Raw genomic sequence first — 12,179 nt, 5'->3', positions numbered from 1 at the left:
ACTGCTCCGTCACAATCTGCTGCAACGAAACAACACCGAAAAAAAATGCTTGGCCACGGCACCGCGAGGAGCACTCGCCGGCGTATGCGGCTTCCAGTGGTGTGCTTCGCCGTTTGCAGCACACCCGACTTGAGGAGGCGCGGCCTTGCAGCAGAGCGTCGCAGCAGCCCCGCCTCTTGCAACACCGGCGGCCGTCGCTTCCAGCACAACCGCACACCGGTCCCAGCATCTTCGCCTCTCCTTTGCAGCACCAACGGCCTCGCCTCGCAGCACCGACGCCTGCCCCTTTGCAGCACCGGCCTGACCTCACCGCCGCCTCCCCTTCCAGCACCGGCGGCTATCACTCGCAGCAGCGCCGCCTCCCCATACAGCACTGGCGGCCTAGCTCGCGGCAGCACCGCCTCCCCTTGAAGCACTCGCAGCATCACCGACGACGTGGCCTTGCAGCAGCGCCGCTGCCTGGCATCGCAGCATCGGCGGCCTGGCTTTGCAACACCGCCACCTTCCCCTTGAAGCACCTGTGACTGTCGTTCGCAGCACCCTCATCTGTCCTCGCACCAGCGGTGTGCGGCACTGCGGCAGCAGCAACAGCATGGAGATTGAAACGACGGAGGAGGAAGCGGAACGGAAATTGAAAAGAGTTAGGATGTGGGGGGAACCGAAGAAGGGAAACGGAGAGAAGGCGCCGGCGGCCAGCCTCACAGGTGGCGGCACTAGAGATTGAACGAGAAACAATGCGGGAGAAGGGGAACGGAGAAAAGATAAGGAAGAGGGAGAAACTACTCGGACCGCCACGTGTCAGACGCTGAAGGCGGCCGCCGCCGCGCCTGGATCTGTCGGGGGAAACATATCATTTACCAAAATAATACTCCCTCTGATTCTAAATTTTTGACTCAAATTTGTTCAAATATGGATGTATCTATTTTTAAAAAGCGTCTAGATACATGTAATATTTCGACAACAATTTAGGATCGGAGGGAGTTGAAAGGGCATTTCGATCCCTAAGTGTTTTGGTGTTAATGACAACATGACTCGTGGACTAACCGTGTGCTCGAGTGTTTCAGATTTGAGATCAAATGGCACAAGACAGTTCGTTGCCCTCAAAAAGGAAAGAAGCGTAGAAGGATTTACGGCTTTTTTATAGAGCCGTAGGAAATCCGTAATATTAAGAGGGAGTCCACATGGGAAAGGTTTGGGTGAACAACTTCACGCACACAAATCTACTATATTTGCACCCACATAAAGCCGTTTCCTAAGTGGGAGAGAGACCACCTCATAATCTTAGCCTAAGGGTTTAGTGGCTAAATATCTCCAGGGCGGCAGTGCAGCTCTGTCTAGGCTGGTAGTACCGCCCCCGTACCGGAACCGCACCTAAACGCTGCTATCTTCAAGCCAGCGGTAGTACCTCTCTGCTACCTCTCTACCACCCGGCTGCGCGAAATACACTTAACTGTCAGTTTTTGAGGCACCCTTTAAATAGGAGTTGTCCCCTTCCTCGGGACTTTTTCTCCACCGAGCTATTCCTCTATCCCCCAAATACAAGAGTTTCAAATTCCTAGATCTCCCTCCCTAGTGCTTCCCCACTCTTGATTCTTTGAGGATTGGAGGAGAAGATCTTGATCTAGGATTTCACCAAATTGAAAAGTTGATTTCCCTTGTTTTCTTTGTGGATTTTGTTACTCTTGGAATTTTGGGATCCCTATCCGGAAGGTGTCTCTTCAAGGCCTCCAATCTTGTGAGGAGCTGCTTGAGGATTCGGGAAAGAGCCTCCAATTAAGTTGTGGAGTTGTGCCCTTCTCCTTGTTTGTACGGGTTCGGCGTTCGCCCTCAAGGAAGCCACTAGTGGAACTCACCTCGCCTTTGTGGTGTTGTTGGAGCTCATCGCATCTTTGTGGTGTGGTGAGTTGAAGAATAGAGTGAGCTTTTGTGGCGCCTCTACCTTTGTGGCAAAGCACTCCTCCAAACAGAGACGTACACCGACCCCATTAGGTGGAACTCCGGTGAAATCTTCGTCTCATGTGTGGTATCATTCTTGCCCCATTACTTACTTGCTAAGCTCAATTGTTTATCTTGTGCTTCGGCTAGTGCTTCGGCTATTGCATCATACTTGGAGTGTTCATCATTTAGACATTTTAGTGAACCCATGTATTGATGTTTGTATCCTTAAAAGCGAAAAGAAAAAGTAAAATTTGTTAGTTGTCTATTCAACCCCCTCCCCCTCTAGTCGACCATACTGATCTTTCAGGAGTACATACGACAAGTTGTATTGAATTCGCTGTGTACAGGGGCAGCATCGAAAGTCAACTTTTAGTTCGGTGTCATCTGAAAATTACTTGTGACGAGGAGAACGAAATAGGAAAGGGAAGAAAAATGACATAGCGCCCGCAAGGCATCTTCTACGTCGACGACTGTGTCTCGACGGCGTGGTGCAGTGGGGTCTCGGTGGCAGACGCATGATGATGGACGTGTGCAGGATGGTGGCGTTGTCTGGCGTCGTGGTGATGTTGATGGCAGGCCTGATAAGGTTAATGTTTTGATCCTGGTCCTGAAGATTGGTCGGCGAAAGACAACGACGGCTCATTCTGGAACGTGCGCATGCGGTTTGTGCGGAGGATCTGCTGGACCGGTTTATCCTAGTGCGGTCTCCGTTTTTAGATGATGTGCGTTGGTGTGTGGTCACTGCATGTGCCCCAGACCATGGTCACCCACTTCATCAAGCTTGTAGGTGTAGCGGCAGAAAGTTGTCTTTGATTGATCTATGTACTCTTTTTATCTGGGTTGTTGAATAACATAAGAGTACTCATAACATAATAAAGAAGTTGTGTGCTTATTTTGATGAAGAGGCCGAAAATTTCATGCTTAAAAAAAGTTGGAATAGTCTAAGAGGTGTAGTGTGTACGCAAATGAAATAGGTTAAAAATACTAACCCTCTAATCAACTGTGAATTAATTGTTTGTAAAAAAACTTAAGCCAAAAACAAACTTTGTCGTGCAAAATGAAAGAAGAGATCATCGTTTGCCATGAAGTTTGTAAGCCTTTGATCGTTCTGCCAATGTTGGGTGAAAGTGCAGACGCTCATTCAACACTTTAGGTGCTATTGCTACCATTCGATGATTAGTCCCCAGGAGAATTTTTTTGATTTTGGATTCCTTCCACACTTTAACCCTGAAAAAGTTACGGAGTATGCTTTTTTTTTTTACAAACATGATACAGACGCAGACACTCATAACACGCGCCAACACTCACACATGTAAATGCACACAAGCACATAGTGTCGAGAGACTGGACTGGCAGATCATTTTTACATTGTTGAAGTCATCACATGCGTCTCGTAGTTGATGAGTATGTCACTCTCCTGATAACACAATGCCGGTTAAATCCTGAAATAAATCTGATAAACACGAGCAACCATGCCAAATCTGGGTGGGCTGGTTTTACCGAAAAAGAACTTATTGTGTTGTAATTTTGATATTTGTCTGTTTTTTTGGCTGCGCCCCTCCGCTACTGCAACGAACCTTGCGTGACGCCTAGCTTTGTATTCTTTTTGGTTCTACTACTATCCCAAAGCCTTGACGCCCAAACCGGCCAACCCTACTATGCTACTCTTCTGGACTAAAAATGCCCCGGTCCATTTTCTTCCATCTGCTTCCTCCCCTTAGGCCCTTACCGAGACTGTTTGTATGATTGTATCCCTCCAATGAAACCCTGGTTTTTTAGATGGATTTGCATTGGACATGAGCACACTATGGACACGATTTGTACACCATAGCTGTGAGCAACCCACTAGATGAATTGCTCAATCAGGTTCAGATTACAACTCAAGACTCACTGGAATATAGGAAATACAGAAGTTTCACATAGAAGGAAGAGGAACACGAGGAAGAAGAAGAAGAAACACACGCCCTAGCCAGGCCTCGGCCGAAGCAGCCGTCCAGTCCGATCCAAGCCAAGACTCTTCGTAGTTGTGCCTCTTGTATTTATACCCATAGTGGCTGCCTCTTGTGATATGAGCAGGCCCAAGCCCAGGGTCACAGCCCATCTTTGAGCCCACCAGTACAGCTTCGGTAGAAGGATTGCTGACAATCCTCCCTCCTTGAATTTCGGCTTGTCCTCAAGCCGAAGTCATGCCGATCTGTCGGGATCCCAAGGCACTTGCAAATCAGAGAAGCAATGGGGTATAGCTGTGCCTCTTGTTGTTAGAGGACCTTCACATATCAATGCTATGGCACATAATGGCTGTCTCGACTTGTTGCTACTAGCAGAAAATTCCAAGACAAGTGACCAAGCAATCTGCCATTGGAAAAGTTCAAGAACATGCAGAGTAATATGTCCATGCTTCAACTTCGTTTGCCCCCTACTTGGTATTGCATAAGTTCTGGAGCTCCTTCCTTTGAAATCAAACTCAGTGCACTGAAGCATATCAACACAGACAACAAGAATATCACTTAGCTGAACCCTTGTGAAGTGTGGCCATACTATTAGCACTTCAAGAAACAGGAGAAAACCACAAGTGTCAGTGTCAGGTGGTTTGGCTGATGGTAGAGATGGTGAAAAAATTCCAGCCGGATGCCATTTCAAAGCATCTTCTATTACTTGTAGTGTTGTCTGACAAAAAGGGAATACAAGCCCTGAAATCAAGTCCTCCAAAAATGCAAATAGCGCACAACCACAAGGTGATCCAACTAAAAACCATGCAATTTCCCATTGAGACCGAACAGAACAAACTGAACAATGGAGAAGAACATGTATGACACTGAACCTCCCAGTAAGGAACGAATTGTGAGGTAGCTTGTACCAGCCCGCAAAAAATTCTGCCACAAGACAACTGAGTATAGCACTTCGGGACTCAACACTAACATTGAAAGATTCAGTTGTGCTATTCTTCAGAAAATTTGGTTGGACAACATACATTGGATGATTCCACATGTTCAGTCCTTGAGTAGTATGTCCCATGAGGCAGGAGTTAATCACGGATTGCAAGAAGCTATCAATCACCAGGCCGACCACAGAAAAATTCCAATCATAACTACTGCACCCTTTTGGCATTATTTGGTGTTCAGTAGACACTGAAAAGTTCCATAAGCTCAATCCCTTGGAAGCAAGTTCAATAATCATGTGCTGCAGCTCGTGTAAGAAGAATGGTGTTATCAGTTAAACAATGGCCATGCAAACCAACAATAGGATCAATGAAGTACAACATTGATGTCAACAAAGCTAGAAATAGCTGCCAGAAGGGCCAAGGTTTAAGGTCCACGAACTCCACTTCTAAGTTATCCATCATCTGAACTGCAAGAAGCAATCCACTAAAATGTACTCCAAATGGTGGAGACCATGGCTTCAGATTAAATAGTGCCACCCTGAGTTCCAGTAACTTGCCAAAATGAAGACAACAAGTATACTCCTTGGGAAACAAACTGTTCTGCAATTGAGACATATTGCCACTAAGCAAACCTGGGATCAAGCCACCAAGCTTCGCTCAATCAGGTGGATGCCACTGCCATAAGATCATTTGCATAGAGTTCTTGTCCACAACCAGATTGCATATGTTGTGTGTCTTGGTGACCATGGTGCTATCACTGAGGACGAACAGCACACCCCAAAACTGCAGCAATGGGCAGCATAAGACTGAAGTGGGAATAGGCACGAGCCATGATGGTCGAGGAACACGTGCCCAATGCAGAAGCTGGCGTCACCACATGTGTATCGACGTTGAAGCTTTCCGTCGAGCACCTGGTGGGCGTCGGCGGTTCAGACTCATGGACAAAGAATGGTGGCATCATGGGTGTCGGCAAAGCCTTCACCAGTACTGGAACAGTCAGTAGTGCTGCCACGACCTGATTGGTGTCCGCTTCGACGCTCAATTCACCGACGATGTCGATGCCCTCGCATGGAGTAGCCGTAGTTGTAGGGTGGTCTTCAGTCATAGTGAGGCAAACTGTCGAACACATGGTGGGCGGCGAACTGGCAAAGGCGAGCTCGCCCATGGTTGTCCTCGTGGATGCAGCCTGAGGGCTAGCCGTCGGTGCCGTGGTGGATGCAGTACATACAAGAACCGGTGCCGAGTCTAGGGGCACTGCTGCAGGGGCGTGTGGAAGCGAGGGAGAGCTCGGGTGGAAGGAAGCTAACTCGAAGGTGCAGGCGAGCTTGGGGTCGATCGCGAGCACGTTGCTGGAGGCGGGCGCCATGTACTGGCGCTCGGCCACTGCCAGAGCGGCAGCCCACTCATCGTACGGTGTGTCGTCGTAGAAATACGCTCGGGCCAACCCGTCGTCGTCTGGCGTCGTGATGGTGGTGTAGATCGGAGGAACGAGGTCGACGGTGAGGACGCAACACCAATCATAGAGAGCATGGCCGTCCAAAGCATCACGAGCTCGGGCAGCCGCCCACCGAGAACTGAACCGGACGTAGGCCTCCACGCCATACATCCCGTCAACCATGCGCTCGAACAATCCGAGCGTTTCTCCAGCACCAGATTGACGAAACAACCGGCAAAGGTCCTCGAAGGTCACTGGATGAATCACTTGCTCATCCTGACATGTAGAAGACCTTCACGGCAGGAGAGTTTGTGGGTTGGCATTTTGTCAAACAGGTGGTGGGTGGAGAAAATTAGGTGGGAAAATTTTGGAGATGGAAGGATCTATGGCTCTGATATCAGATGTGAGCCTCAATCAGGTTCAGATTACAATTCAAGACTCACTGGAATATAGGAATTACAGAAGTTTCACTGAGAAGGAAGAGGAACACGAGGAAGAAGAAGAAGAAACACACGCCCTAGCCAGGTCTCGGCCGAAGCCGCCGTCCAGTCCGATCCAAGCCAACCCTCCTCTTGGTAGTTGTGTCCCTTGTATTTATACCCACAGTGGTTGCCTCTTGTGATATGAGCAGGCCCAAGCGCAGGATCACAGCCCATTTTCGAGCCCCCTAGTACAGCTTCGGTAGAAGGATTGCTGACAATAGCGCTCCAATCTCTTCCTGCAGGACCTGGAAATTAACGGAATAAGAAAACACGTAGTTCCCATCCAACCTTCAATTTTTCCATATCTGATGCTTGGAATGAAAGTACTCCGTAACTACTTGTAAATGGATATTCTGTTACACCAAAGTGTAACATCATTTCATAGTACTTGATAAGTAGTAACTAGTTATAAATGGATATCTTGTTATACCAAAGTGTAACATCATTTCATATTACTTAGGACGAAACCAAACTTGATATACAAAGAGACTCTCGAGTCCGATAGCCACTCATAATCACAGAGCTACTCAAAAGAAGCATCAGAAGACAGAAGCCCAGGTCAGTTCTGCAGACATCATCTGAAAAACTGAGAATCATCTACATAGGCAACATTTTGACATAATAGCCTTCCGCCGTTCCAACTTTCAAGGTAGCCTTCCGCCGCTCCAACTTTCAAGGTACACGAGAACGATTATAATTCCTGTAATAATTAAGAATGTCAGCACTGAGTTATGATTGAAATTCCCCATTTTGAACCTAGACAACGTCCCACGCGTTGCTGCGGCATTTATTACGTACTTGGTGTTGTTACTTAAGGTAAAGAGATGATAAAATAAAATAAAATATAGGTTTTATTACTCAATGATGTGGCCGAAGGAGATGCTAGAAAAAAAGATAGTGGGTTATAACTATTTAGATATAGAAGATTCAGGCATTTTTTACCTTGACCAGTCAGACTTAAATATATTACATTATATTGATAAAAATCTACTACCTCCGTCCCAAAATAAGTGTCGCAATTTGGTCTATTTTTTTCTAGATACATATGTATCTAGACATGTTCATTGTGTAGATTCACTTATTTGAAAAAACATTGCTACACTTATTTTGGGAGAGAGGAAGTAATTGTTTAGTCTGGGTGTTTTTAGTGGTATTAATAGTTTTGCCATAGCGGAAATTCTTGTAACACTACATTTCTATAGATTTTACAAATGTATTAGTACAAAATAAAAGGTCACAATAATTAGAAAACGTGGTCAGTCAAAGATGATAAGTATTTTGCAACGGAGATAGTAGTTTGTCCCTCAAATCTATGTTGAATACAAAGCAATGATCGCAATTGAGATTTGTATCTTACAGTAAATGAAAAACTATGTAACAGACAATTTTTTCGTATGTCAGACAAGATTTGTTGAACTAGTGAGCATATCAATAATTGTGACAACAAATTTCAGCATGGAGTATATTTGTTGAACCCACACTAGATTTGTATATTAGGCCTATGAAATTCTAATTTGAACACATGCTGAAATTCAGGGATGTGTTGTTGAAATCTAATTTTGTCAATTGTGGTGCTATGCTCAATAAGGAAATATGTCACTGAAATTTTCCCTTGTTTTTACTGTTGAACTATGCTGCAATATCATGCACTTCTGTGTGAGATTTACAATATTGTATTTATGGAAGAAATGCCTACAGTACAGACACATGTACTACAGAGTGGCATCTATAGAAATCAACACACAGAGGGCAAACTGGTCTTTTAAAAAACGCTTATTGGTCAACCAACGGTAAATTAACAGTAATGGCATACTTGGAACCGGTGTAAAATTTGAGTGGTATATTTGAAACAGGGATTTTTTTAGTGGTACATAAGTATATTTGGAATTTGAGTATTAATGTAAGGCCCATCTTAAAAATGCAACTAAGTTTCTGAGATAGGGAAATAATATGTGACTCAGAAGTTAGGCGAGTCTGACGGTGACGAATATATATCTTCTCGATGGGTATCATTAGCCATAAACATCTGTGATAACGTACCAACTCTTTCGTCATCCTTAGGACATAGTATCTTGACCATTGTAAGGTTTTTGCATGCAAATGATATACCCTCTGGTATGATGTTGTCTTCTATTTCCTCATGATCCTTTTTGTAGAGCAAAATAAATGTCATCAAATATGTGCAGATTATTTAATTACAGCACAATATAAAAGCACGTACCATCTTAAGTCGAAGAAAAAGCTTCTCCAGATTTGGAGCATGTTGTAGGAATGAAACGAATGGATCTAAGTCAGCAGCCATACACCATTCACCAAGGGATAACGCCTTCAGGTTGGTAAAAACTGGGCACATTTCCAGTTCCCTATTCAGAATCGACTTAACATCACACAAAGAAGTGAATTTGTTTAGTTCATAGAATAGAGGAATAACATAATGGAGTCTACAAGGAATTAGAACCTTTTTCTGAAAATGAATGTTTGCTTCCGGTTAGAATTGTGTAACAGGATGTTTTCCTTAGACCGGAGCATGGATATGCATAGCTCAATTCAATGGTCATATATAAACTGTTACAATCATATATAGAGGCTATAGGGATAAATATACAGCATTGCAAAAAACAAGAAGATAATGAAACAACTCCCAGCAAGAACATGTCCCTTAACTCATCAAGTCACTTGTTACTTGTGATTTTAATAACCAGTTTTGCCTGTTGATACTGGAGTACAAAAATCTACATAATGTGAAATATATAACTGGTACCATATCAGTAAAGAAGGAAAAAAAGGGTTTGGTAAAGTCTAGACTCTTTCTGCAATGAAATAACTGGTGAAGCGATATAGGCTGAAAAATAGCACATAGTGAAAGAGAGATATTAGCAACAAATTCTTAGCTATACCTCTCCGGCATCAGCTATCAGCTCCAAACTTGTAGCATTTGAAAGGCCGCAGAGAACATTTTGGCCACCTAAAACTCTGTTAGCACCACTGAATCTGTCCCAGGTACTCTGATAGCTATCAGCATCACTATCATAGTCATCATCATTTGAGTCACTGGAATCATCACTGTCACACTCAAATACATCCTCATCAGGATTTTTGTACTCGTATTCAAACTTATCATGCAAGAATGAGTCGTCAAGAATGATAGTGCCCGTGGTCAACGACCCGAGGTTTTCGAACGAGGGAGCACGGTGGTATGGTATGACGCAGCGGAGTGACACGAGGTTTGGAGCAGCGATGGAGAGATCCGCCATGATCCTGCACTCTACCATGGTCAAATTCATAAGAGAGGTAGATGATATCTGGCCATCTGGGGGCCATCTAGGAAGCACTCCTTGAGCTCCAGGACTTCCAAAGAAGGGCACTGGGAAGAGATCTGCTTTAATTTCTTGCCGTCCAACGCTGTACCCGATAGGCTCAACTGTTTCAGGTGGCAGGAGATGAGGGGCACGGACTTGAGGTCAGAGAAGGCATCGTCCCTTGGATGATGACCAAGCTGTATAACCTGAGCCCTGCGGTTTATGGCAGCACGGATCCACATATCCACGTTGGTGGAACAGTAATCCTCCCCGTCGTCGTCGTAAGGCTTGGGCATGGGGCCATACGGGCCATACGGCGAGCAACCGTTGTCATCATCACACGTGGGGCTGGACAGCAGCCGGAGTGTGCCCAACGGCGCCGACACCTCCCGCTCGAGCAAGAAGCGGTAGGCAAACTTGGCCAGCTGCGTGGGGAACGGACGGTGGCGGGCTTTGCAACAGACGCGGAGGTCGACGCAGGGCGCAGAGGCCCAGAGGTGGCGCCATCGGCGCGAGAGCACGCAGGTGCGGGCTACCTCCCACGCCCTCAGGAACGACATGACTTTGTGCAGCAGCTCGTCCGGGAGGGCGCTGAGGTGGCCGCCGCCGCCGCCGGACGTCTCCCCCTCGACGGTTTCCACCTTGGCTTTCTTCCGGGACATTCCGTCGAGCACGCAGCGTGCAAATGGAATTTAGGAGGTCGCGGCAATATTTGTTACGACTGGAAATTCTTCGGGGAAGTTGCAGCGGAAAAACACGAAGAGGGAAGAGGATCGGACCTGCAGAACGATTCGTCGAAACTGCGGCAAGTTTGATCCCTCCGGAAAAAAAAGCTGCGACGTTAGACCCAGAAATTAATGATTTTCACTGTTTTCGCGAAAAAGATGATCCTCAAACCTCGACGAAGATCTCGTGGAGTAAAACTGCCGGCCTCTGGAAGTAAATAAAAGGACCGACGCGGTGAGGTAAGTGCAATCCGGCAAACCCGTAAATAAAAGGACGCGGTTGCCGCGGGCGGCGTATAGCCACGATTAAACTGCGAACAAGAAACTCCAGTCCGTAAAAAAAATACGCGGTCAAATAATACTGGACATACTGAGTATTAGGTTTTTTTATCAATGCTTTGGCAAAAATTACTTATTACTGGAGTATGTGATTATCCCTATTTTCTGATGTGAAAAATAAATAACAACAAATCAAAGAATAGGAAAGAGAGCAACAATCCCTTCCGTGATGACTATTGATATCATCCCTACAAAACAATTCCCACCCTTTTCTCTGTTATTACAATGGTGGGAATCTGTATCTCAACTCCCATGTTCAATCTCTCCTAAACTTCCATTCCCTCTAATCAAACAAATGATTTAACATCATATGTCTCCTCAACTTACATTCCCTTTCACTACTTTCCTCTAACCAAAGGAGCTGTTAGAGAATTGTACGGATTCATGAAAAATAACAATTAAACGCATATAATGCATACCTCAAGACAGTGTTATGGTACAGATTTGCCTCGGGCTGAACAGATCTCATAAACTCAGCCCGTGAGTCAAGATTACGGAACATGTTCCGTCCAAGGCCGCGCGAAATTGTCAATTTTGACATTTGCAAATCGAATTAAAAAACAGAGTTCATTTGTTCTCAAAATATGTGCAATGAACACCACAAATGACCCGTCATGTAGCAGCCCTGTCATCGACAAGCTCACCAGGAACAGTCAAGGCACCATCAGCGCCAACAACCGAGCCACCAGCACGACCACCGGCGGAAGTTGCTTCAGCAAGAGCTTGTCGTCTTCGTAGCAAGATCTCAGCTCTTCCCTCTCCCAACACTCTCTTCACCAATTCGTCAAGCTTGTGGCCTTGGCTTGCCTCTTGAACTTCTCCTTCTCCTTCTTCCTTCCATCCGGCTTCTGCTTGTTTCTTCCTCCCTTCGATGCATCACTATCACTATTATAATCATCATCATCCAACTCAACGAATACCCCATTCTTCGAGGGTATTTCTTGATCCCTCAACCTCCCGTTCTCACTATACTCAAGTTATCTTCTATATCTAAGTAGGAGAACCCAACTACTTGATTTCGCTCAACATGCAAAAGCATGCTGCATCATCACTTCATTAATTTGTTCAAACCAATTTAGT

The 12,179-nt window shown here is 45.5% G+C and overlaps 1 protein-coding gene across 1 annotated transcript; it reads right to left on the bottom strand.

The window, feature by feature from the left end:
• Positions 1-4,674: 4,674 nt before the first annotated feature.
• Positions 4,675-11,062, bottom strand: LOC112272004. Its single transcript, XM_024462433.1, has 4 exons — positions 9,634-11,062; positions 8,958-9,113; positions 8,777-8,882; positions 4,675-7,436 (listed from the first exon to the last, which is right to left on the bottom strand). The coding sequence occupies exons 1-4, from the start codon at positions 10,018-10,020 to the stop codon at positions 7,381-7,383; spliced, it is 705 nt and encodes a 234-aa protein (XP_024318201.1). The 5' UTR covers positions 10,021-11,062; the 3' UTR covers positions 4,675-7,380.
• Between the last annotated feature and the right edge of the window lie 1,117 nt (positions 11,063-12,179).

The sequence above is a fragment of the Brachypodium distachyon genome, chromosome 3 (assembly GCF_000005505.3).
Source record: "Brachypodium distachyon strain Bd21 chromosome 3, Brachypodium_distachyon_v3.0, whole genome shotgun sequence".
Classification (NCBI taxonomy): domain Eukaryota; kingdom Viridiplantae; phylum Streptophyta; class Magnoliopsida; order Poales; family Poaceae; genus Brachypodium; species Brachypodium distachyon.
Note: the sequence above shows the minus strand (reverse complement) of the source record. Positions and strands in the feature narration are given on the sequence as shown.